This window comes from Saccopteryx leptura, chromosome 3 (genome assembly GCF_036850995.1).
Source record: "Saccopteryx leptura isolate mSacLep1 chromosome 3, mSacLep1_pri_phased_curated, whole genome shotgun sequence".
Lineage (NCBI taxonomy): Eukaryota > Metazoa > Chordata > Mammalia > Chiroptera > Emballonuridae > Saccopteryx > Saccopteryx leptura.
Window position 1 is genome coordinate 247,130,101 of NC_089505.1, and position 27,648 is coordinate 247,157,748.

Genomic DNA, 27,648 nt, shown 5'->3' on the forward strand with positions numbered 1-27,648 from the left:
CAGCATAACAATGAGATTTGTGATCCCATGCTCTGGTGGGAGATTGTGCCCTAAAGAGTCTGGAAGAAGGAAATTACCCTGACAGTCCAAAGATTTGTTATAGGTAGATGCAGAAAAATAGTAGGCTGCCTGACCAGGCGGTGGCGCAGTGGATAGAGCATCGGACTAGGATGCGGAAGGACCCAGGTTCGAGACCCCCAGGTCGCCAGCTTGAGCGTGGGCTCATCTGGTGTGAGAAAAAGCTCACCAGCTTGGACCCAAGGTTGCTGACTCAAGCAAGGGGTTACTCAGTCTGCTGAAGACCCACAGTCAAGGCACATATGAGAAAGCAATCAACGAACAACTAAGGTGTTGCAACGAAAAACTGATGATTGATGCTTCTCATCTCTTTCCGTTCCTTTCTGTCTGTCCCTATCTATCCCTCTCTCTGACTCTCCCCCCTGACTGGGGATCCACCCAGCAACTCCCATCTGAGGCTGATACTCCACCCATCTGGGGCCATGCTCCCAACCAAGCTATTTTTAGCACCTGAGGTGCAGGCTCCATGGAGCCATCCTTAGTGCTCAGGCTGATGTGCTTGAACCAGTCAAGCCATGGCTGTAGTAGGGGGAGAGTGGGGTTGGGGGAAGGAGTGGAGAAGCAAATAGTCGCTTCTCCTGTGTGCCCTGACCAGGAATTGAACGCAGGACATCCACATGCCCAGCCAATGGTCTACCACTGAGCCAACCGATCAGGGCCTAGCAATTCTTTATTCCCAAATAGACCCATTTTGCTGGAGAAATATCAGGCTATTTGTTTAAGATCAACACAAATAAACTATAAAAGTATGTAGTAAAAATTTCCCTCCCACGTTGGTCCCCGTTCACCAATAAGGTAACTATTCCTATTAGTTTATCAGTTTAGAGAGTTTTAAACAATTGTATTTCATTTACAAGCTAATACAAATATACATAAATATTTCCCTTTTTTTAAAGATTTTATTCATTTGGTGGGGGGGGAGCAGGAAGCATCAACTCCATATGTGCCTTGACCAGGCAAGCCTAGGGTTTTGAACTGGCGTCCTCAGCGTTCCGGGTCAATGCTCCAACCATTGCACCACCGCCGGTCAGGCAATGTTTCCCTTTTTTATACACAATTGGCAGCATATTATAAATGCTGTTCTGAGTCTTGCTTTTTCACTTAACTTTTTTTTTTTCTTTTCAGGGACCTTAATAACTTTAAATGTCTTTAAGGCTTGTAACATGGCTTTACTATTGCCAGCTTTCTCCAAATCACTTAACATTTCTTAAAGATCAGAAGATCCAACACATAAAGTTCTTTAATCTTTTTTTTTTTACAATTTTATTTATTAATTTTACAGAAGGAGGAGGTGAGAAGTATCATCTCACAGTTGCTTCACTTCAGTTGATGACTGATTGATTGCTTTTTGTATGTGCCTTGACCAGGCAAGTCCAGGGTTTTGAACCAGCAGCCTCAGCATTCCAGGTCGACACATCTGCTGTGCCACCACAGGCCAGGCCTCAGTCTATTTTTTAAACAGCTGTAAAAATAATTTATTTTTTGAAATGTATTCCATTAGGTCATAATTAATTTAATTTTTTCTTGATAGCCATTAGTTTATTTTTAATGTTTTCCTGTTACAAAAATGCTTCACTGAGTAGCCTTATATATTACTCATTTTGAAAGTGGGAGTATATCTGTAAGATACATTATTAGTAGAAGTACTGGGTCAAAAGAAGCCTGACCAGGCAGTGCTGCAGTGGATAGAATGTCTGCCTGGGACCCTGAGGACTCAGGTTTGAAACCCCGATGTCACTGGCTTGAGCGTGAGATCATAGGCATGACTCCATGGTTGCTGGCTTGAGCGAGGGGTCACTGGCTCTGCTGGAGCACCCCCTCATCAAGGCACATATGAGAAAGCAATCAATGAACAACTAGGGTGCCACAACTATGAGTTGATGCTTCTCATCTCTCTTTCTGTCTGTCTGTCTCTTTCTGTCCCGCCCTCACTAAAAAAAGGGGGGGAATATGCAGTGAAAAGATTAGACAAGCCAAAATTGAAGAGCATTCCCTATAAAATACCTGACTCTTCAAAACTGTCAAGATTATGGGGCCCTGGCCGGTAGGCACAGTGGTAGTAGCTTGTGGATGTCCTGGATCCAACTACCCATCAGGGCACACAGGAGAAGCGACCATCTGCTTCTCTACCCCTCTCCCTCTTGCTTCTCTCTCTCTCTCTCTCTCTCTCTCTCTCTCTCTCTTCTCCCGCAGCCATGACTTGATTGAGCAAGTTGGCTCCAAGTGCTGAGGATGGCTCCATGGCCTCTGCCTAAGGTGCTAAGTAAAGCTCTGTTGCTGAGCAACGGAGCAACACCCCAGATGAGCAGAGTATTGCCCCATAGGGGGCTTGCTGGGTGGATCCTGGTCAGGGCGCTAGCAGTCTGTCTGTGCCTCCCCTCCTCTCACTTAGTAAATAATAATAATAAATTTTAAAAAAAGTTTATAGAAAATAAGAAAAGACAAATTCTTAGATCTTAGAAGAGCAAAGAGACATGATAGCTAAATGCAGTGTGACGTCTTAAATTGGTTCTTGGAACAGAAAAAAGGACAAAGACTAGAATTTAGTTAATAATAACATACCAGTGTTGGCTTTTTAGTTTGTTTTTTTTCTATTGATTTGAGAGACAGAGAGAAAGGGAAGGGGGAGAGAAGTTGGAAGGGGAAGGGGGAACAGCATCAACTTACTGCTTCACTTAGTTGTTCCATTTAGTTGTGCACTCATGGATTGCTTCTCCTGTGTGCCCTGACCCAAGATTGAACTTGTGGCCTCAGAGCATTGGGACAATGTTTTATCCATTCAAGTAGCCACCTAGTCAAGGCCTGACTTCTTAGTTTTGACATGTCTTTATTTTGTATCTGCAACTTTTCTGAAAATGTGAAATTTTCTTTAAAAATTTACTCTTTAGAAAAGAGCATTAGTGAAAAAACAGTTGAAATCCTTATAAAGCCTGTAGTAGAGTTAATAGTATTGTACCAATGTTAAAACCTTAGTTTTTACAAATGTCCCATGGTTATTAAGATGCCAACATTTGGGAAAGCTGTGTGAAGAGTAATAATACAGGAACCCTCTGTTATTCTTGTAACTTTTCAAAAAAAAATTTTTTTATTGAATTTAGAGAGGGAGGAGGACAGAGAGAGAGAGAAACATTGATTTGTAGTTCCACTTATTTATGCATTAATTTTCTGATTCTTAGATATGCCCTGACCAAAAATCAAACTCACAACCTTGGCATATCAGGATAACGCTGAACTAGCGGGCCAAGGCTTAACTTAAGACTTTTCGTATGAAAAATGGTTGTTTAGCTTAAATAAGATACTAATATTGTGAGATTCAAATGAAATGGATATGAAGCATGGTATATATATATACCATGACTCTGGGTGTTTTTGACAAGTCCCTGTGTAGTGCCATTAATACTGCAATTTACCTTCTTGCAATTAAAAGTACAAATCAACCATTTCCATAAAAATTTGTCTTTTTTTTTTTTTTTACAGAGACAGAGAGAGTCAGAGAGAAGGATAGACAGGGACAGGCAGACAGGAACGGAGAGATGAGAAGCATCAATCATTAGTTTTTCGTTGCGCATTGTGACACCTTAGTTGTTCATTGATTGCTTTCTCATATGTGCCTTGACCACGGGCCTTCAACAGACCGAGTAACCCCTTGCTCAAGCCAGCAACCTTGGGCTCAAGCTGGTGAGCTTTTGCTCAAACCAGATGAGCCCGCGCTCAAGCTGGCGACCTCGGGGTCTCAAACCTGGGTCCTCCACATCCCAGTCCGACGCTCTTTCCACTGCACCACCGCCTGGTCAGGCACAATTTGTCTATTTCTTAACTATTTTTGAAAGATTTAGATTCCTATTCTGAGAGGAAAGAATCATTCTGTCTTTGTATAACTTTAATATTTTTCTTGTTTTATTTATAGACTGCCAAGATCATGTAGGCCGGTGTGAATCTTCTTTGACTGTGAGATATTGGTAGGAGCTTTGCCATTGACTGGCCAAGAAGGAGGATGCAGAAATGTGTCCATTGTTACTCTGTGGAGTTCAAACTTCGGAAGACTTTGATTTAAGCAGTAACATTTACTCTGTAAATGATTATGTCTTCACCTGTCCTCTATGATCATCACAAACTAATGAAACACAAACTAATGAAACAGCTCTTTATGTCTTATGAATTTAGGTTACACCATTTTCTAGATGCTCTGGCAGCTGAAACAGGTAGGATTGGGCTGGATGTTGTGAGTAAGGGTGGAAGGGAAAGTACTAACATTTCCCATTTTTCAGCTGTTGCTCAAGTTAAACATCTTGTGCATGTAAAGATTAGGTTAATTGATCTAGGTTGTTGTATCAAACATGATTGAACCTAGAGAAATGCTTTAGTTGTTACATTAGGATTTTTTAAAATATATAGAGATATGAAAGGCAATGTTTCCTCCACTTTCATTTTGTTTGAGAGCTTAAACTGATGTGTTTGAGAGTACTGTTTGAAAATAGGGGATAGCTTCTTCATGTTTCAGTTTCTGCAGTAAATACCATAAGTGATTTTAACTCTGGTGTGTTTGTGTGTGTGTGTGTGTGTATATGTACTCATGCTGATGGGCTTATTGTCTTTTCTAGGGACTTGTGAAAAATGGAACCAAACTCTCTGAGAACTAAAGTCCCAGCTTTCTTATCTGATTTGGGGAAGGCCACATTGAGGGGAATCAGAAAGTGTCCCCGATGTGGCACATACAATGGAACCCGGGGACTGAGCTGTAAGAACAAGACTTGTGGAACCATATTCCGCTATGGTGCACGGAAGCAGCCTAGTGTGGAAGCTGTCAAAATCATAACAGGCTCTGATCTACAGGTCTACTCGGTGCGGCAAAGGGATCGGGGCCCTGATTACCGATGCTTTGTGGAGCTGGGTGTTTCAGAGACAACAATCCAGACAGTAGATGGGACAATCATCACTCAGCTGAGCTCTGGACGGTGTTATGTCCCTGCCTGCCTGAAAGCTGCCACCCAGAGTGTTGTGGAAAACCAATGCCAGCATATCAAGTTGGCAGTAAACTGCCAGGCAGAGGCCACCCCTCTGACTCTAAAGAGCTCAGTCCTGAATGCAATGCAGGCCTCCTCGGAAACCAAGCAAACCATCTGGCAGTTGGCCACAGAACCCACAGGTCCCCTTGTGCAGAGAATTACTAAAAACATTTTGGTGGTGAAATGTAAGGCAAGCCAGAAGCATAGTTTGGGGTACTTGCATACATCTTTTGTGCAGAAAATCAGTGCCAAAAGCTTGCCTGAGCGCCGTTTCTTCTGCTCCTGCCAGACTCTGAAATCACACAAGTTGAATGCTTCCAAGGATGAGGCAGCACAGAGATGCATTCATTTCTTTGCTTGCATCTGTGCCTTTGCCAGTGATGAGACATTGGCTCAGGAATTCTCAGACTTCTTAAATTTTGATTCCAGCGGTAGGTGGTATGGTTAACTCTGTTTTCTAAAATGACAATGAAAGAGTCCCACTGATGGCATTTGGAGATTGTCCTAGCAACCTTCAAAAGCAGTTGCTAGATAATTCAATAAAAAGCATTCCTTCTTTTAATCCCAGTCAGCACTTACATAAAGGTTGGTTGGTTGGTTAGTTGATTAGTTGAAATCATGATCAAGAGACTCGGACATTTTCATTGAGACAGTGAATCTAGTAAAGTTAGCTCCTTTGATTTCTTGACTCTTTCACAGATGCCCTATGTAAATAATAAAAACAACCAAAAAATCCCTTTTCTTTTGGCTTGTTTGCTTGTTTCTTATCTCTGAAAATGGGGAAAACAAGTACCTTGCTCAAAAGAAAACCTTTAGTTTATAAATCAAGTCTTTTGCTGCAGTTAACATATTTTTATCTTATAAGTGCTTTTTATTTTCATTTCTCAATCATCTTTAGTTGGCAGTAGCTCCCAACTTTTTTTTCTAATTTATTGATTTTAGAGAGAGATTTGTTATTCCACTTATTTATGTTGGTTGATTCTTTTCTTTTTTAAGATATATTTTATTTTTTTAAATGTTATTCAGTTTTTTTAGAGAGAGAGAGAGAGAGAGAGAAAGAGAAGGGAAGGAGCAGAAAGCATCAACTCCCATATGTGCCAGGGTTTTAAACCGGTGACCTCAGCGTTGCCAGGTCAAACACTTTATCCACTGCCCCACCACAGGTCAGACCTGTTGATTGATTCTTGTATGTTCCTTTGACTGGGGATCTAACCTGCAACCTTGGCATATCAGGATGACACTCTAACCAACTGAGCTACCTGGCCAGGGAAGTAGCTTCCAACTTTTTAGTTTTATATTTCGCTGTAGAGCCCTCTGTCAAGTTAATGTTATATGAACAAAAACATGTTTTGGGCTGTTCTTTAGATTTTATTTATTTATTTTTAGAGAGAGAGAAGGGGGGGAGGAGCAGGAAGCATCAACTCCCATATGTGCCTTGACCAGGCGAGCCCAGGGTTTTGAACTGGCGACCTCAGCATTCCAGGTCGATGTTTTATCCACTGCTCCACCACAGGTCTGGGCTGTCCTTTAAAGGAACTTTTTTTATCAGATCCACAATCTTTTTTTTAAATTAAATTTATTGGTTGACATTGGTTAATAACATAAGTTTCAAGCATACAATCCTATAATACATCATCTGTATATTGCACTGTGTACTCACCACCCATATAATCTAGTCTCCTGTATATTTGACCCCCTTTACTCTCTTCATCATCCTCCCACCACTTTCCCCTCCACTAACCTTCAAACTGTTGTCCAGGGGTCCCCAAACTACAGCCCGCGGGCCGCATGCGGCCCCCTAAGGCCATTTATCCGGCCCCCACCGCACTTCCGGGAGGGGCACCTCTTTCATTGGTGGTCAGTGAGAGGAGCACGTTGACCATCTCATTAGCCAAAAGCAGGCCTATAGTTCCCATTGAAATACTGGTCAGTTTGTTGAGTTAAATTTACTTGTTCTTTATTTTAAATATTGTATTTGTTCCCGTTTTGTTTTTTTACTTTAAAATAAGATATGTGCAGTGTGCATAGGAATTTGTTCATAGTTTTTTTTATAGTCTGGCCCTCCAACGGTCTGAGGGACAGTGAACTGCCCCCTTGTGTAAAAAGTTTGGGGACCCCTGTTGTTGTCTGTGTCTATAAATTCTTTTGTTTTATTGTTTCTTTCTTTCTGTTTTATATCCCACATGAGTGAAATCATATGCTTTTTGTCCTTTTCCATCTGACTTATTTTGTTAAGCATGATACTCTCAAGATCTATCCGTGTTGTTGCAAATGTCATTATTTCAGTGTTTCTTATGGCTGCATAGTATTCCATCATATAGATGTACTACATATTCTTTCTCCAGTCATCTACTGAAGGACACTTAGGTTGTTTCCATGTCTTGGCCACTATAAATAATGCTGCAGTGAACATAGGGGTACATAAAGCTTTACAAATAAATGTTTTCAAATTATTTGAGTAGATATCCAGAAGAGGGATTGCTGGATCATATAGTAGCTCTATTCTTAATTTTTTGAGTAACTTACATACTGTCTTCTGTAGTGGCTGTGCCAGTTTACATTCACACCAGCAGTATATGAAGAGTTCTTTTTTTCTACAACCTCTCCAATGGCAATCACTCCATTGTTTGGGGATTTGGATTTTTATAAATTAATTTTTCTCTTAAGTAGAGATTCATACTTCCTCTTAGATATTAATAACTCAGAAATCTGTATATTTTAGGTCTTAAAGAGATTATTGTGCCCCAATTGGGTTGCCATTCAGAATCAACAGTATCAGCTTGTGAGTCTACTCCATCTAAGACAAAGAAGAGGAAAAAGGATGAATTATCTGGTGAGAAGCTGTTTGGTTTGTTTGTTTGATGGTGTTATTGTTACAGATTGTTTTACATTTGTTTCATTGAATCTCAGCAATTATAAGAAACAGGGTTTTTTTTGGTTTGTTTTTTATAAATAAATTTTTATTAATTTTAATGGGGTAACATCAATAAATCAGGGTACATATATATTCAAAGAAAACATGTCCAGGTTATCTTGTCATTCAATTATGTTGCATACCCATCACCCAAAGTCAGATTGTCCTCCGTCACCTGTCTAGTTTTCTTTGTGCCCCTCCCCTTCCCCCAAGAAACAGTTTTTATGGGTTCTTTTCCCTGAATAAGTATTACTTTCCTTTGATCATTATTTGACCAGTCAAGCTAGAGTTGGTTTTACTGGCTAAATATAAGATCAAACCAAATTCAACTCTTATTATGGAATATGTTTGTTCATCCCTTAAACCAGTGGTCCTCAACCTTTTTTGGGCCATGGACCAGTTTAATGTCAGAAAATATTTTCATGGACCGGCCTTTAGGGTGGGACGGATAAATGTATCACGTGACCGAGACAAGCGTCAAGAGTGAGTCTTAGACAGATGCAACAGAGGGAATCTGGTCATTTTTAAAAAATAAAATATCATTCAGACTTAAATATAAATAAAATGGGTATAATGTAAGTTATTTATTCTTTCTCTGCGGACCCTTACCAAATGGCCCATGGGCTGGTACCAGTCTGCGGCTCAGGGGTTGGGGACCACTGCCTTAAACATTCAGACCAGTCTTACACTCTAACCTGCCTTAGGACGGGGTTATGAAGTTTTTATCTGTAGAATGTTTTTAAAAGGTTGGGAAAATAATTCATTGTATTTTCCATACTAATGTGAAAATATAGTTTATTACTTGCATTTTTCTGTAAAGAGCTCAGAAAAGTAAAATGTTATATATAAAGGCTAATGCTAATTTCTTCTAGACACTGAAGTTAAATTAGAAATTGTCAAAAACTTTTTATGTTTTAGCCTCTTCAGAAATTAGTGTAAAATCTATTTAATACTCTACAAACATATTATTAAGCACTATAATAATTTATGCTTTAGGTGTACAGATGAACAGTTCACTGTTGCCTCAAGAGTCAGTGAGCAGTAATCTAAGGAAAAGTGGCCTGAAAAAGCCTGTGGTTGCTTCTTCATTAAAAAGGCAGGGTAAGTTTCCCCTCCCCAGAATAGGTTAAAAAGGTAGAAAATCATCCAAAAGAAGGTAAAAGCAATAAATCCAAAAAAAACATTGCATGGTGTCCCCCAAGGAATGCTAAGATAAACACTTGATGACACTGAGGCTAAAGTCAAAAGGGTAGGGAACCTTTTTGGCTGAGAGAGCCATGAACGCCACATATTTTAAAATGTAATTCCGCGAGAGCCATACAATGACCCGTGTACGTTATGCATTATCCAATAAAAATTTGGTGTTGTCCCGGAGGACAGCTGTGATTGGCTCCAGCTACCCGCAACCATGAACATGAACGGTAGGAAATGAATGGATTGTAATACATGAGAATGTTTTGTATTTTAACGTTACTATTTTTTTTTTATTAAAGATTTGTCTGCAAGCCAGATGCAGCCATCAAAAGAGCCACATCTGGCTCACAAGCCATAGGTTCCCGACCCCTGGTCTATCCTGTCGCACTGGTCTCAAATCATGCTCAAAAACAAACTGTGTCTTTTATTTTTTATTTTATTTTATTTTTTTACAGTGACAGAGAGAGAGTCAGATAGAGGGATAGATAGAGACAGACAGACAGGAATGGAGAGAGATGAGAAGCATAAATCATCAGTTTTTGTTGCAACACCATAGTTGTTCATTGATTGCTTTCTCATATGTGCCATGACCGTGGGCCTTCAGCAGACTGAGTAACCCCCCGCTCAAGCCAGTGACCTTGGGTCCATGCTAGTGAGCTTTTTTGCTCAAGCCAGATGAGCCCATGCTCAAGCTGGCTATCCTGGGGTCTCGAACCTGGGTCCTTTCGCATCCCAGTCCTATGCTCTATCCACTGCGCCACCGCCTGGTCAGGCCAAATTGTGTCTTTTAAATAACAAATGCGGCCCTGGTCGGTTGGCTCAGTGGTAGAGCATTGGCCTGGTGTGCAGGAATCCCAGGTTTGATTCCCGGCCAGGGCACACAGGAGAAGCGCCCATCTGCTTCTCCACCCCTCCCCCTCTCCTTCCTCTCTGTCTCTCTCTTCCCCTCCTTCAGCTAAGGCTCCATTGGAGCAAAGTTGGCCCAGGCGCTGAGGATGGCTCCATGACCTCTACCTCAGGCGCTAGAATGGCTCTGGTTGCGACAGAGCAACGCCCCAGATGGGCAGAGCATCACCCCCTGGTGGACATGCTAGGTGGATCCCGGTCGGGCGCATGCGGGAGTCTGTCTGACTGCTTCCCCATTTCCAGCTTCGGAAAAATACAAAAATAAATAAATAAATAAATAACAAATGCAACAAAAATTACTGATTTTTTTTGGCAGAGGTGTTTTGTAGGATTTTTCCCTCTTGTTATTTATTACTCATATGTAGTTGGTACGGAAATTTAAATTTGAAAAAGAAACATACTTTATAATTATTCAGTGATAAATAGCTGTTGAAAGACAATTAAGTCTGTTCTCCATAGTTAGTGAAGTTTAAAAACATGGTTTTATTAAAAGCAATAACATAGCTAGCATTCTGAATTTATGAATACAGAATGACTTAATTTGAACATAATATGTTATGTTTTGTTTTGTTTTGTTTTGACAGAGAGAGAGTCAGACAGAGTCAGACAGGATGGGAGAGAGATGAGAAGCATCAATTCTTTGTTGCAGCTCCTTAGTTGTTCAGTGATTGTTTTCTCAGATGTGCCTTGACCAGGGGGCTACAGCAAAGTGAGTGACCCCTCGCTCAATCCAGCAACCTTGGGCTTCAAGCCAGCGACCTTTGGGCTCAATCCAGCGACCATGGGGTTATGTCTATGATCCCACACTCAAGCCAGCGACCCCTTACTCAAGCTGATGAACCCGTGCTCAAGCCAATGAGCCTGCCCCCAAGCTGACAACCTCTGGGTTTTGAACCTGGGTTCTCTGCATTCCAATTCAACACTATCCACTGTGCCACCACCTGGCCAGGCTTAATATATATATATATATATATATATATCACTTTGCTACTGAAAATAAGCACAAACATTTGAGGAGCAACAGTTTAACTTCTTATTTTTAGCAGGAGGGACAGAGAGAGGGACAGATAGAGACAGGCAGACAGGAAGGAGATAGATGAGAAGCATCAATTCTTTGTTGCGGCACCTTAGTTCATTGATTGTTTTCTCATATGCGCCTTGATATGCGGGGGTGGGGGGGAGCTACAGCAGAGCGAGTGACCCCTTGCTCAAGCCAGCAATCTTGGGCTTCAAGCCAGCAACCTTTGGGCTCAAGCCAGTGACCATAGGGTCATGTCTATGATCCCACACTGAAGCCTGTGAGCCTGCGCTCAAGCTAGATAAGCCCACATTCAAGCCCGTGACCTTGGGGTTTTGAAAATGAGTCCTCTTGGTCCCAGTCCAGCGCTCTATCCACTGCGCCACCAACTGGTCAGGCTGTTTAACTTCTTATACACTGTATAAAAATAGTTTAGTTCACCTGAACAGGTCGTGGCGCAGTGGATAGAGCGTCGGGCTGGGATGCCGAGGACCCAGGTTCGAGACCCCCAAGGTCACCAGCTTGAGTGCAGGCTCATCGGGTTTGAGCAAAGCTCACCAGCTTGGACCCAAGGTTGCTGGCTCGAGCAAGAGGTTACTCGGTCTGCTGAAGGCCCATGGTCAGGCACATATGAGAAAGCAATCAATGAACAACTAAGGTGTCACAACGAAAAACTGATGATTAATGCTTCTCATTTCTCTCTGTTCCTGTCTGTCTGTTCCTGTCTATCCCTCTCTCTGACTCTCTGTCTCTGTAGGAAAAAAAAAAAAGTTGCTAAAGCGTTTTTTTTGTTTTTCCTAGCCTGCTGTCAGGTGTTAGATGAGGCACAAGTGACCTTATCCTTCCAAGACTGGCTGGCTAGTGTCACAGAACGCATCCATCAAACCATGCACTATCAGTTTGATGGTAAGTATTGGTCACCCAACTGGGTTGTTGCTGAAAGTGGGAGAAATTAAAGTAATTGTGCTAGAGTTCTCATAATAGGAAAAGTAACTGAGCTTGACTCCAGAGTACATTGAGCCACAAAAAGTTGAAATATAAGTGAAAGAAAGGAACAATCACATAATTAAAATGTAGGATCGCCCTGGCCGGATGGCTCAGTGGTAGAGCGTTGGCCTGGCGTGCAGGAGTCCCGGGTTCGATTCCCGGCCAGGGCACACAGGAGAAGCACCCATCTGCTTCTCCACCCCTCCCCCTCTCCTTCTTCTCTATCTCTCTCTTCCCCTCTCACAGCCGAGGCTCCTTTGGAGCAACGTTGGCCTGGGCGCTAAGGATGGCTCTGTGGCCTCTGCCTCAGGCACTAGAATGGCTCTGAGTGCAACAGAGCAATGCCCCAGATGGGCAGAGCATCACCCCCTGGTAGGCATGCCAGGTAGATCCTAGTTGGGCACATGAAGGAGTCTGACTGACTGCCTCCCCGTTTCCAACTTCAGAAAAATACAAAAAATATATATATATATAAATATATATAATATATATATTTATATATATTTTTTATATATATATTATATATATATATAAAATGCAGGATCAATAAAATGAATTTAGGCCCTGGCCGGTTGGCTCAGCGGTAGAGCATCGGCCTGGTGTGCGGGGGACCCAGGTTCGATTCCCGGCCAGGGCACATAGGATAAGCGCCCATTTGCTTCTCCACCCCCCCCCCCTCTCCTTCCTCTCTGTCTCTCTCTTCCCCTCCTGCAGCCAAGGCTCCATTGGAGCAAAGATGGCCCGGGCACTGGGGATGGCTCCTTGGCCTCTGCCCCAGGTGCTAGAGTGGCTCTGGTCTCGGCAGAGCGACGCCCCAGAGGGGCAGAGCATCGCCCTCTGGTGGGCAGAGCATCGCCCCTGGTGGGCGTGCCGGGTGGATCCCGGTCGGGCGCATGCGGGAGTCTGTCTGTCTCTCCCCGTTTCCAGCTTCAGAAAAAAAATAAATAAATAAAATAAAATGAATTTAGAAATGGAAGAGGAAAAACAGCAAATACATAAAGGTAGATAGCTTTGATCTTGGGGTGTAGTGTGCTTTGTGAGGGAGTTATCAAAGCTTTAGAAGATCATCCTAGCCCTGGCTGGGTAACTCAGTTGGTTAGAGCATCATCCTGATATGCCAAGAATGTGGGTTCAATTCCTTGTCAGGGCACAATACAAGAATCAACCAGCCCTGGCTGATTGGCTTAGTGGTAGAGCATCTGCCCAGTGTGTGGATGTCCCAGGTTCAATTCCTGGTCAAGGCACACAGGAGAATCTGCTTCTCCACCCCTTTCCTTCCCCCTTCTTCCTTTCTCTTCCTCTTCGGTAGCCATGGCTCAGTTGGTTTGAGCGCATTAGCCCCCAGTGCTGAGGATGACTCCATGGAGCCATCATAAATAAGTGGAACATGCATAAATAAGGGGAACAACAAGTCATTGTTTCTCTCTCTCTCTCTCTCTCCCTCCCTCTCTCTCTCTCTCTTCCTCCCTCCCTTCCTCTCTCTTTGAAATCAATTATTAAATAAAAATGAGATAGTTCTCTCAAACTTAAAATTGAAACAAGAGGGGAGAAAGTTTAGAGAAAATCTAAACATATAAGACTAAAATAGTTCTATAATATTACATAGCATGCTAAGGAAGATTGGAGAACACAGGCTTGGTATTAGTATGATAGTTCATGAAACCTCAGCAATTTCAGAGGTAGAACATCTAGCCAGTCCTTGCCCCTTGCCTCAAAAGCATCCTTGATGGATAGTTTTCCAGGCTTTGTGCAGTGATGAGGAGCTCACGGCTTTCTGAGATAGATCACAACATTGTTGGACAGTGATAGCTGTGAGGAAGGTTTTCTTCATGCTAAGTGGACATGTTTGCTTATAATACTTCTGTTGGATCTACTACTATACTCTGGCCACATTGAATAGGTCTATTTCTGTTCCCAAAAAAACAGTCCCTGCTATTATATACATATCTGTAGCTCTCCTTGACAGGTTTTTCCTTTTTTTTCTTTTTCTTTTTCTTTTCTTTATTAATTTATTTGTTTTAGAGAGGCAGGGGAAGAGAGAGAGAGAAAGGCAGGAGGAGGAGCAGAAAGCATCAACTCCCATGTGTGCCTTGATCAGCAAGCCCAAGGTTTCCAACTGGCAACAGTATTCCAGGTCAACACTAGCCACTGCACCACCACAGGTCTTTTCTTTTCCAAGTGTTACATCTTAGGTCTTGAAACTCTCCTCCTAGCAGATCGTATCATTTTGATGTTCATTGCTGATTATGTTGCAGTTTATGACTATCATTTTAAAAATAAAGTACTCCCCCCCCCCAAATAAAAATAAAGTACCCTAAGCTGAATAGTAGTAGCCTGATGGCAGAAACTCAGTGAAAGAAGATGAGTGTTGGAGGATTAGAATAGTATGACTTTATGGTGAGGAAAGGGACAAGAATGGAGAGCTTGAAATACATTATTTTATTTTTATTCAGAAAAAATAAAACTTTAGAAGTTACTTTTTAGAAAATAAAAGAAGCTAAGGAGGGTTAAAGAGAATGTTTTTCTTTTTTTTTGAAGTTTTTATTTATTGTTTGCAACGAACCCACATCCCAAAACAGAAAATAGAACATTGGCAATAATGTCAGCTATACATTGTGGTCCTTTTCCATCCTTTTCCTGTACCACCCCCTCTCACCAGCTCCATTACCATCACCTTTGTCCAAGTCACCTTGAGTCTGTTTCTTTCATGAAGGCTTTTCAAGATTATTTTGTAAACATAAGCTCTAGCATCACATCAGCTGAGTTCTGGTGACTTAGCACTTCTTTTAGAGCTGTTATGATTTCAATATGTAGCCCATAATCTAATTTTAAGATGAAAGGTTTTAAAATTCTTTTGTGAGGTGACTTTTCTAAACTGCCCAGATATTAATATTTTAGTAACTCAAAAGCAGTGACAGGCCCTGGCCAGTTGGCTCAGTGGTAGAGCGTCGGCCTGGCGTGCAGGAGTCCCGGGTTCGATTCCTGGCCACTAATAGAGAAAAACGTTTAGCATTTTGTTTTGGACATGATAACTTAGGGAAGCTTTGAGCCATTTAAACGCAAATATGAAATAGTCAGTTGAATATCCTCAGAATAGAGGTCAACATAAGAAAGAAAATGTTGATATTTAAGTTATTATAAATGATATTCACAAACACCCATCTGCTTCTCCACCCCTCCCCCTCTCCTACCTCTCTGTCTCTCTCTTCCCCTCCTGCAGCCAAGGCTTCATTGGAGCAAAGTTTGCCCGGGGCGGGGCGTTGAGGATGGCTCTGTGGCCTCTGCCTCAGGCTCTAGAATGGCTCCGATTGCGGCAGAGCGACGCCCCCTGGTGGGCATGCCGGGTGGATCCCGGTCGAGCGCATGAGGGAGTCTGACTGCCTCCCCATTTCCAACTTCGGAAAAATACAAAAAAAAAAAAAAAAAGGCAGTGACAGTTTTGTCATTAACATTCTGTATTCAATAACGTAGGCAAAATCAATAGAAAGAATGTAAAGTCTTTCTCTGTGTAATTCTAGAAGACCTTTTATTTTAATTTTCCTTGGCTTGACCTTTGTTTCAAAAAGACTTTAAGAGTCTTTTTTTAAGAGACATTCTTTAAGTTGTATGTTTATCCACATGGTTTGGGATATTTTCCCTCTGCTAAGGCTAGGCAGCCCCTTGGACAGTGTTTTGTAGAGCAGTAGTCCCCAACCTTTTTTGGGCCACGGATCGGTTTAATGTGAGAAAATATTTTCACGGACTGGCCTTTAGAGTGGGACGGATAAATGTATCACGTGACCGAGACAAGCGTCTACAGCGAGTCTTAGACTGATATAACAGGGAATCTGGTCATTTTTTAAAAATAAAACATTGTTCAGACTTAAATATAAATAAAACGGAAATAATGTAAGTTATTTATTCTTTCTCTGTGGACTGGTACCAAATGACCCATGGACCGGTACTGGTCTGTGGCCCAGGGGTTGGGGACCACTGTTGTAGAGGACTCTTTCGACCCCTCCCTTGAACACTCAGTTGACTTTTGTTCACCTGATGTTTTATAAATTTCTTTAAAAGGTATGTTAAGTATTTTTAAACATTTTACCTCCCTTGAGGTCGTATTTAGAGAGAAAGACTGTTGTTTATTGGATAAAGATTGTCCTAATTTTGTATTCTAATTTGACATTCACGGTCCTGACTAGCTGAGAGAGACAGCATGTCACTATTTTGTTTAGACATGAATGCATATAGCAAGTGCCTGGGGAGAGTCAGAAGGAGTGAATCAAGTTTGCCTTCTGAACTCAGCTTCATTGTTCTCATCTCATTTCATACACTCTTTCAAGAAAGTCTGTGCTGTGCTGGTGTTTCTAAAATTGGGGATTTGGAAAGTTATTCTTGGTGGATGACAAGGGTCTGCTATATTTTTTGTGGTTCAAAGGGATCAAGAGTAGGGCTGCTGACAGTGCTTGGCTCATCAATATCAATCAAAGCCTTCTTTTTGCCTCTGTAGAAAGAAATCTGTCCTTCAATTCCATTTCTTCTACCTCTTTCTCTACATCAGGAAGTCCACTGAGTTTCTTTATTTTTTCCTGTATATGAGTTTCTTAAATGAGTTCCTTTTTTTTTTTAACTTTGAAATAGTTTTATTGGCTCATAAGACCTTTGCATATTAAAAAAATTCCCAAAGCTCTATGCAGTATTAAATCACTATTACATTTTTTACCAATTAAAACTACCCAGAATATACATTTTTTTTAAGATTTTATTTATTCATTATAGAGAGGGGGGGAGAGAGAGAGAGAGAGAGAGAGAGAGAGAGAGAGAGAGAGAGAGAGAAGGGGGGGAGGAGCAGGAAGCATCAACTCCCATATGTGCCTTGACCAGGCAAGCCCAGGGTTTTGAACCGGCAACCTCAGTGTTTCTAGGTTGACGCTTTATCCACTGCGCCACCACAGGTCAGGCAGAATATACATTTTTTAAAGAAAAAAAAATCCTACAGAACTGAATTCTGAAATGACATTATGACTTAAATACTATGACAAAATAGATAATTCCTTACAACATCAATTCATTGCACAAAGCTGCCAGATGCTTCATAAGCATAACCATTGCAGAGTACAAATGAACACAATTTCAACAGTACACATTTAGTTGAAGTAATTGTGCATCCACCTAAGTTACTCTCAAATTTCTGACAAGAAAAGTTGGTCTGGGCCCTGGCCAGTTGGCTCAGCAGTAGAGCATTGGCCCCACGTGTGGAAGTCCCAGATTCAATTTCTGGTCAGGGCACACAGAAGTGACCATCTACTTTGCCACCCCTCCCCCTCTCTCTCTTTCTCTTCTTCTCCTGCAGCCATGGCTCAAATGATTTGAGCAAGTTGGCCCTACATGATCAATGAGGATATCTCTATAGCCTCACCTCAGGTGCTAAAATAGTTTGGTTGCTGAGCAACAGAGTAGCAGCCCCAGATGGGCAGAGCATTGCCCAGTAGGGGGCTTGCTGGGTGGATCCCAGTTGGGGTGCATACAGGAACCTTTCTGTCTGCTTTCCCACCTCTCACTTAATTTATAAAAAAAAAAAAAGTTGGTCTATTTTAACTGAGTTTCTTCTTCTTCTTTTGTAAAGGCAAACCAGAGCCACTGGTGTTCCACATTCCTCAGTCCTTTTTTGATGCCCTGCAACAGAGAATATCTATAGGAAGCACAAAAAAACGGCTACCCAATTCCACTACAGGTATGGGATTTTTTCATCAGGAATAGCAGCAAATGTCTTGACCTTAGAGAATTATGTTTGAAAAAATAATGTGGAATTTTCAGGATTAGGACTTCTAGCCACAGTCTGAGAGCATAAAGCAGGGGTCCCCAAACTACAGCCCGCAGGTCACATGCAGCCCCCTGAGGCCATTTATCCGGCCCCCACCACACTTCCAGAAGGGGCACCTCTTTCATTGGTGGTCAGTGAGAGGAGCATAGTTCCCACTGAAATACTGGTCAGTTTATTGATTTAAATTTACTTGTTCTTTATTTTAAATATTGTATTTGTTCCCATTTTGTTTTTTTACTTTAAAATAAGATATGTGCAGTGTGCATAGGGATTTGTTCATAGTTTTTTTTTATAGTCCGGCCCTCCAATGGTCTGAGGGACAGTGAACTGGCCCCCTGTGTAAAAAGTTTGGGGACCCCTGGCATAAAGCCCTAGCCAGTCAGCTCTTGGAATAATGATCATACTTTTCAGTTATCCCATACTGACTCCGGTGCAAGTTAATGGAACAATTCAGAAAGCGCAGACTTGGTAAAAGAACAACAATGAAGTGCAATGCAGATGCCCACCAAGAAGTTTGATATTTTCTAGATATGAATCAATTTCAACAAAAGCATTGTGAGCTCCAATTGTTATCTGGGCTGGCTTCTTGGAAGCATATTATAGTATGTATCAAAAACTAACTTAGATTTTGTGATTCCCAATTTTTGATAAAGGAAATTTTTTATTTGTTTGTTTGTTTTATTAAGTGGGGCAGAGAGATAGAGTCCCACATGTGCCCCGATGGGGATCCACCCAGCAAGCCCCTTTCTGGGCAATACTCTGCCCATCTTTGGCCATTGCTCCATTGTTCAGCAACCAAGCTATTTTAATGCCTGAGGCAAGGCCATGGAACCATCCTCATCACCCAGGGCCAACTTGCTCTAACTAGTCGAGCCATGGCTGTAGGAGCAAGAGAGAGAGAGGGAGAAAGGGGGGAGGGAGAGGTGCAGAGAAGCAGATGATCGCTTCTTCTATGTGCCCTGACCAGGAATTGAACCTGTAACTTCCACACACCTGGCCAATATTCTACCACTGAGCCAACCGGCCAAGGCCGAAGATTTTATTTTTATAGTAATTCTTAGGCTTGGAACACTTTATTATTACTTTATTTTGGTACTTATTTCTTGGTTTTATATAACATCTTTCTACTAGACATCTCAACATACTTATTGGGGAGTATAAGGAAATAAGAGAAAAAAAAGGAGGAAGAAAGGATTTCTCAGTGACAAGAGTAACTACAGTTAGAAATCCATGCTATTTCTTCGGCAAATTGTTATTTGGTGATATAATACGGGCTGTGGGACTGTGTAAGGTTTAATTCTGGTTTTGAATAATGCAAGCTGAGGCCCTGGCCAGTTGGCTCAGTGGTAGAGCATCGGCCTGGCGTGCAGGAGTCCCAGGTTCGATTCCCGGCCGGGGCACACAAGAGAAGCACCCATCTGCTTCTCCACCCCTCCCTCTCTCCTTCCTCTCTGTCTCTCTCTTCCCCTCCTGCAGCCAAGGCTCCATTGGAGCAAAGTTTGCCCGGGCACTGAGGATGGCTCTGTGGCCTCTGCCTCAGGCGCTAGAATGGCTCTGATTGCGGCAGAGTGACACTCCAGATGGGCAGAGCGTCGCCCCCTGGTGGGCATGCCGGGTGGATCTCGGTCTGGCACATGCAGAAGTCTGTCTGACTGCCTCCCCGTTTCCAGCTTCAGAAAAATACACACACAAAAAAAGAATAATGCAAGCTGTTAATTACTGTTTACAGCAGGGGTCTCAAACTCAACTCAGCATGTGGGCCGCAGAGCAAGATCACAGCCTTTCGGCGGGTGCACTAGGTCTACAAAAGGCAACTGTTATGCAACACTTTTCTCACTGCAGTTGAAAACAAAAAAAAATCAGTACAACAAGCACAATTGTACATGCAGTTTACTCAGTGTCACAAAACGACCAGAAACTGTAGTTCGCATCACAATTGCTGTTAACTAAGCTAATATCTAGCTAGGATGCTAGAGAAATGAAAAATACAAGTAGGCCCCTAGGCTTACTTAATTTTATCTAAAATATTTTGAACTTCGTGGATTAGTCTGCGGGCCGCACAAAATTGTTTGGCGGGCCGCATGCGGCCCGCGGGCCGCGAGTTTGAGACCCCTGGTTTAGGGCCATGAAAATCTTTGTATTCACAGCTTATCTACCTAATTTTTGAAGCAGTGTTGATTCTTCTGGGGGTTTTTTTGTGACAGAGACAGAGAGAAGGACAGACAGGGACAGACAGACAGGAAGAGAGAGATGAGAAGCGTCAATTTTTCATTGTGGCACCTTAGTTGTTCATTGATTGCTTTCTTTTTTTTTTTTTTTTTGGATTTTTCTGAAGCTGGAAACAGGGAGAGACAGTCAGACAGACTCCCGCATGCGCCCGACCGGGATCCACCCGGCACGCTCACCAGGGGCGATGCTCTGCCCACCAGGGGGCGATGCTCTGCCCCTCTGGGGCGTCACTCTGACATGACCAGAGCCACTCTAGCACCTGGGGCAGAGGCCAAGGAGCCATCCCCAGCACCCGGGCCATCTTTGCTCCAATGGAGCCTTGGCTGAGGGAGGGGAAGAGAGAGACAGAGAGGAAGGGGGTGGTGGAGAAGCAAATGGGCGCCTCCCCCCATGTGCCCCGGCCTGGAATCGAACCTGGGTCCCCCGCACGCCAGGCCGACGCTCTACCGCCGAGCCAACCAGCCAGGGCCTCATTGATTGCTTTCTAATATGTGCCTTGACCAGAGGGCTACAGCATTCTAAGTGACCCCTTGCTCAAGCCAGCAACCTTGGGCTCAAGCTGGCGAGCCTTGCTCAAACCAGATGAGCCCATGCTCAAGCTGGTGACCTCGAGGTTTCAAACCTGGTCCTCTGTATCCCAGTCCGACACTCTATCCACTGCGCCACCACCTGGTCAGGCTCATTGTGGCTCCTTAGTTGTTCATTGATTGCTTTCTCATACATGCCTTAACCAGGGAGTTACAGCAGAACAAGTGACCCCTTGCTCAAGCCAGCGACCATGGGGTTGTGTCTATGATCCCACACTTAAGCCACCGACCCCTTACTCAAGCTGGTGAGCTCATGCTCAAGCCAGATGAGCTCACGCTCAAGCCAGTGACCTCAGGGTTTCATAGCTGGGTCCTCTGCATCCTAGTCTAACTCCACTGCGCCACTGCCTGGTCAGGCTCTTTCTTCTAGTTTAAACTTTTGGTCTAGTACATTAATTTTAATCCATCCCTTAGCTAGTTTTGCAGACTTTTGGTGGAACCCCTTTATAATCCTGCAGGCATGGTAATGGATTGGCAACCAAATTAGCAGGCTTAAACTCCATGTAATTATTTTAAGGACTATGATTTGACCTCTGATATATCTAAAGTTGCAAGAGATTATAAGAAGCATTTTTAATGGACTCCTGTGCATGTAACTTTACCAAACAAAGAAACAAGTTTCTAAGGAACTAGAAATAAATAGCATCTCAAAGAAGCATCAGAGACTTTATGCAACAGAAATTCTAGATATATCATATTAATGTCAAACCCTACTATATATTTGCCTCTAGATTTTCTTTTTTAAAAATGCTGAGATTCACCCTGGCCAGATGGCTCGGTTGGCTGGAGTGTTGTCCCGAAGCACAGAGGTTGCCAGTTCAATCCCCAGTCAGAACACGTACAGGAACAGATCTGTGTTCCTGTCTCTCTCTCCCTGCCTTTCTCTCTTTCTCTCTCTCAAATCAGTAAATTAAAAAAAGAATCCCACTCCTGTGCCCCTTTCTCTCTCTTCTCTCCATAATCAATAAATAAAATTTTAAAAATAAAAAAGTTTTTAAAAATGCCTGACCTGTGCTGGCACAGTAGATAAAGCGTCGCCCTGGAATGCTGAGGTTGCTGTTCGAAACCCCGGGCTTGCCTGGTCAAGACACATTCAGAAAGCAACTACTACAAGTAGGAGCTTATCACTCCTAGTCCCCCCTTTCTCTTTCCTTTATCCATAATCAATAAATAAAATTTTAAAAATAGTTTAAATATAAGATTCTATAAGGCAAGAATAGCACTGCACTGAAGTATCTAGAAAGAAACTGGGTAAGAAATAGTGTAAGAGAATGTTATTTTCTTGGTAGTCTAATTTTATTCCCTTTTTACATTGAAGCTTTTGTTCGAAAAGATGCCTTGCCGTTGGGAACCTTTTCCAAGTATACCTGGCATATCACCAATATCCTGCAAGTTAAACAAATCTTAGATACCCCCGAGGTAAGAGTTTATTTCTACAGTAGTGGGAAGTAAGAGAGGGAAGCAAGTGCAGAAAGTATGTATGTACCAGTTCCTTGAGTTACAGACAACAAAAACAATTCTTTTTTTTCGTATTAAGAGATTATTCAGCCCTGGCTGGTGGTGCGGTAGATAATGTCATCCTGGGGCGCTGAGGTTGCCAGTTTGATCCTGGGGTTGCTGGCTCTGTCCTGGGGTCACCAGCTCAGTCCTGAGGATGCCACCTCAACCCCAAGATCTCTAGTTCGAGCCGGGTCAGGGTACAGTAAGGGCACCTATGAGAAGCAGTTAGTGGATGCACAACTAAATGGAACAATGAGTTGATGCTTCTCTCTCTCTCTCTCTCTCTCTCTGTTCCCCCCTTCCTTTCTCTCAAATCAATGGGGGGGAAGAGATATTTTTAAAGTACTTTAAAAAAATTTTTTTAAAGATTTTACTTACTCATTTTAGAGAGGAGAGAGAGAAAGAGAGAGAAGGGAGGGGAAGGAGCAGGAAGCATCAATTCCCATATGTGCCTTGACCAGGCAAGCCCAGGGTTTTGAACCAGCAACCTCAACATTCCAGGTCTATGCTTTATCCACTGGACCACCACAGGTCAGGCCAAAAAAAAGAGATTATTCAGATATTTATAGCTGTATAGTGCTGATTGATTTTAATGGGTATTACCTCAAGCTTGAAAAAGTATCTTAAATTGGCATATTCTTTTAAGAAATTGGAGTATTTTTCTTTGCCTTTGGGATCAGAAAACAGGGATGATTTTTTTTGTAAATCAAATAATCTATTAGCTGTGGTGAGCTCTAGATTAACTGGCAGGCAGCTAAAAAATATATAAATAATTTGAGATGATATACTATTTGTGAAATTAGTGGACCCAGCAAAATTAAACACACCTTCCCAAACTGCAATTTAGTTCCGAGAGAAATGACCCTTAGTTTTTGTTCTTTTTCACAGAGAAATATTAGATACTTTTGAACATTTATTTTTTAAGAAAACCCTGAAAATTTGAGGATTTCCCCTTTTTACAATAATGGGAAAAGTGTACAATCGTGTAGAATATCAGTATAATGTGATGTGATGCATTTAGAGTAACTGGTCAAACGGAGGTAGAAAGAGACTTTGCATGGAGCATGGGGGGCATGATGTGTGTAGAAGGTGTTACATTGAATGGGACACTTGAAACCATGTCAACACAATAAATTAAAAATATAATAATTTTTTTTAATGTCAAAAAACAATTGGAGAGTAGCTGAATTTTGCCTTGGCCTGATAGCTTGGTTTGTTAGAATGTTATCCCAATATGCAAGGGTTGTGGGTTCGATCCCCAGTCAGAGCACATACAGGAGCAGATCGATGTTTCTGTCTTCCTCTCTCTCCCTTCCTTTATCTATAAAATCAGTCAATTTTTTTTTAAAAATAAATATTCAAAAAAAGAGTACCTTAATTTCAGGGCATTGTTATGTTCAGAAGAAGAATAAATTGTTTGGTAGCTATAGAACTTGTGAACCCTGGAGAACTATATAAGCACTAAAGACATTTGAGGAACTTTCTTAAATGCAGGATATTACAGAGGCAGCTTCTAGCCTGGAACAGTGGTATTTAGGGAGGCAATGAGCAACCCAGACCAAAAGCAAGTGAGGAAAGAAAGCTAATAATCTTTGCGCTTCTGTCTGTTGGGCGTTATTTACCTGTATCACCTCATTCATGTATTTTGCAGATGAGAAACAGGCTTTGAGAAGTTCATCCTGCTGTTTAGTGGCAAAGACAAAAGTTCAGTTCAAGTTCTGTCTGGCTCAGTCCCAAGGATGATGTGAAGCACAAAGGATGGTGAGGTCAGCTGTAGGTGTTATCAATAGAGATTTTAGGAGAATGGTCTAGCACAGAAATTGGGGAAGGAAAAAAAAATTATAGAGCAGGTCTGTGCCAGATGTGGTCATATAGCCATGAGGATGTTCAGTTCACTATGGTTTGGCTGGGGTTCAAATTAAAGTTATAGAGAATAAAGGAAAGCTAGGTCATGAATGGTGTAAGAAAGAAAAGGCAGATTTTGTTGACAGAATTTACTTGAAAATACAAGGGGAAAAAAATACAAGGGGAAGTTTTAATTAATTTGAATGTGCTTAATAAGGAGAAATGAATACTACACATAAAATATCTGTTCTCATCCAAGTGTTTGTCTACTTAGAAAGTTTTTCTTTCTCTCCTTTGTCTTGGTATTGCCTCCTTGTCCAGATGCCCTTGGAAATTACCCGTAGTTTTATCCAGAACCGGGATGGGACTTATGAGCTGTTTAAATGTCCTAAAGTGGAAGTGGAAAGCATAGCAGAAACCTATGGTCGTATGGAAAAGCAACCAGTGCTACGACCCTTGGAACTAAAAACGTTTCTCAAAGTTGGTAAGGATTGGTTTCAATAGTGCATCTCCCTGTAAAGGTCAACTTAGGTGTACTACATTGTCGTAGACTTTAGATCTTGACCTTAAACAAAAAAGGCACATTTATTCATCTTGTAAAGGTAATCCTGGGATAAGGTATTTTGTTTCATTTGGGCCAGGGCTTTAAAAATTAAATTATAGAAAAAATACTTGTTCATTATAGAGAAATCATAGATTTTATAAAGAAGAAATATAAAAACTACTGTACTCCCACTCACCATAGACAACATCACCATGAAAATAATATGTCCACTTCCAAAACTCTTTTCTGTGTGTGAAGAGTTTCTAAAACATGGGATCATATCTCAGCTGCCTTTCCACTTAAAAATATATAATTAACAGTTCTCCATGTCTGTCTTTATTTTTATTTTTTACTATTTTTATTGTTCTAAAACATACATAACAAAATTTACCATTTTAACTAGTTTCAAGTTCTCTGACATGAAGTACATTCACATTTTTTGTGCAACCATCACCACCATTCATCTCCAGAAGTTTTTCATCTTTTGCAACTGAAACTGTACCCATTAAACACTAACTCCCCACTCTGCCTGCTTGTAGCCCTTGGCAACCACCATTCTCCTCTCTGTCTCTTTGAATTTGAATATTCTAGGTTTTTCCATGTTGTAGCAGGTGAGACAGAACAGAGAGAGAGAAATACAGAAAGAGGGACAGACAGACAGGAAGAGAGAGAGAGATGAGAAGCATCAATTCTTTGTTGTGGCATCTGAGTTGTTTATTGATTGCTTTCTAATATGTGCCTTGACCAAGGGGCTGCAGCAAAGTAAGTGACCCCTTGCTCGAACCAGCGACCTTGGGCTCTAAGCCAGAGACCTTGGGCTTCAAGCGAGCAACCTCTGGGCTCAAGCTAGCGACCATGGGGTCATGTCTATGATCCCACGCTCAAGCTGGTGAGCCTGTGCTCAAGCGGATGAGCCTGTGCTCAAGCGGATGAGCCTACACTCTAGCTGGCGGCCTTGGGGTTTTGAACCTGGGTCCTCTGCATCCCAGTCCGACACTCTATCCTCTGTGCTACCGCTTGGTCAGGCTGTTTTGTCACCTTTTAAATTTGTATTATCCTCAGTATTAATGAGAACAAACTTTCATATTAGTCTTTTGTATATGATAAATTGCTTTTTGCATTTTTTTTTTTGCTTTTTGTATTTTTAATAAAATAAAATTTTATTTTTATATTAAGTAAAGTATTTTATGGTATATAAATACTGAGATCTCTGTATAATAATTTAATAATAATGATGACGGTAACAAGTGGCACTGATGAGCACCTACTGTGCCAAGTATTATCTTAGTGATTTACGATGCATTAATTAATTTAATGCTCATCGTCTCACTGAGAGGTAGATTCTGTGATCCCTAGTTACAGATGAGTAAACTGAGAAGATAGGTTTAGTCTTTCTGCTTAGTTATACAACTAGTAAGTGGTAGAGCTAGGCTTCAATTCCAGGCAGTTTTGGACTTCAAAGCCTGTACTTCTAACCTCTAGTACTTCTTCTTCCACTGATTAGACTATAAGCTCTTCCTTGGCAGTGAACTATGTCACTTTTGTTCATCACTGTACCCCAAGATAACATTGTGCCTGGCTGATAATAGGCACTCAATAAAGACTTGTTGGCCTGACCTGTGGTGACGCAGTGGATAAAGTGTCGACCTCGAATGCTGAGATCGCCGGTTCAAAACCCTGGGCTTGCCTGGTCAAGGCACATATGGGAGTTGATGCTTCCTGCTCCTCCCTTCTCTCTCTCTCTCTCTCTCTCCTGTTTAAAATGAATAAATAAAGTCTTAAAAAAAAAAAGACTTGTTGAATGAAGAATGAATGAATGAGTGGCAGCCACAATTTTAATTACCTTAGCATTGCCATGTGTCTCATTCATTTCTCTAATTGTATACTTATTCTTTTAGAAGTTTAGAATTTATAATTATTTTGTCAAATTCTTGTATTTCTAGAATAAATCCTAGTTGGTATTTTTTTCTTTTGAGATACATATATATTCTATTTGCTATTTTGGGTCTTTTTTTGGGGGGAGGTTGTTTTATTTTGTTTTTAAAGATTTTATTTATTGATTTTACAGAGAGAGGGATGGACGAGAAGTAGTTTCTTCACTCTAGATGTTCATTGGTTGCTTGTGGTATGTGCCTTGACCGGGCAAGCCTAGGGTTTCGAACCAGTAACCTCAGCATTCCAGGTCAATGCTTTATCCACTGCGCCATCACAAGTCAGACTATTTGCTATTTTGAGAGGCAGGAAGGGAGAAGAGAGATGAGAAGCATCAACTCATAGTTGCTTCACTTTTGTTGTTCTTTGCCTCTCATACATGACCTGACCAAGGGGCTCAAGCTGAGCCAGTGACCCCTTGCTCAAGCCAGTGACTTTGGGCTCAGGTGGTAACTGCCTACAATTTCCTTTTTGGAGGCTTTTTGTTGGGTTTTGGTAAAAGTTATATAAAAAATAATTCTGGAAAGCTTTGGAACAAATTTTCTTAGGACATACCCATTCCATGAATGTTTAAAAGAATTATTCTCATACTTAACCCTTTCTTGCAGGTAATTCTCTAAAATATGTTCAATTTCTCTTGATTTACATTTGCACTTATAGTTTATATATTTTCTTGAATTAATTTTTATAATTTATATTTTTCCCCAAACTCATCCATTTTTATCCCAAATTTAAATTATGTTATAAAAATTAAAAAACAGTAACATTTAAAATAGAGTCAGGAGAGTAGAGAGAGAACTCTCATGTACACATCACTCAGTGCACACTACTGATCCCAATAGGAAGAGAGGTGCTTTGCATCTCCAATAGACAAGTGAAACTCCTCTACCTAAGCAGGAGGAAGAAGAAATTCTTCCTTGCCCTGTAGCAGCTTAGACACTGGGAAATTGAAAAGTCATTATTCTTTGAACTTTCAGTTTCCTCCAATAGTTTCTTCTATTACAAGAGCTTCGCCTGACCAGGCGCTGGCGCAGTGGATAGAACGTCGGACTGGGATGCGGAGGATCCAGGTTTGAGACCCTGAGGTCGCCAGCTTAAGCGTGGA

At 41.6% G+C, this 27,648-nt stretch overlaps 1 protein-coding gene across 2 annotated transcripts in view; it reads left to right on the top strand.

The window, feature by feature from the left end:
- The window catches only part of C3H2orf42 (chromosome 3 C2orf42 homolog), a 41,228-nt gene that overhangs the window by 914 nt on the left and 12,666 nt on the right, over window positions 1-27,648 (top strand). Inside the window, exons 2-9 of one of the 2 annotated variants that reach the window (XM_066378076.1) lie at window positions 3,986-4,280; window positions 4,680-5,515; window positions 7,807-7,917; window positions 8,995-9,099; window positions 11,918-12,022; window positions 17,709-17,816; window positions 22,041-22,141; window positions 24,389-24,551. In XM_066378076.1, the coding sequence (XP_066234173.1) occupies window positions 4,693-5,515; window positions 7,807-7,917; window positions 8,995-9,099; window positions 11,918-12,022; window positions 17,709-17,816; window positions 22,041-22,141; window positions 24,389-24,551 (1,516 nt within the window). In that variant the 5' untranslated portion in view covers window positions 3,986-4,280; window positions 4,680-4,692. The remainder of the gene's footprint in view (window positions 1-3,985; window positions 4,281-4,679; window positions 5,516-7,806; window positions 7,918-8,994; window positions 9,100-11,917; window positions 12,023-17,708; window positions 17,817-22,040; window positions 22,142-24,388; window positions 24,552-27,648) is intronic. The other variant, XM_066378077.1, reaches the window with a different exon arrangement.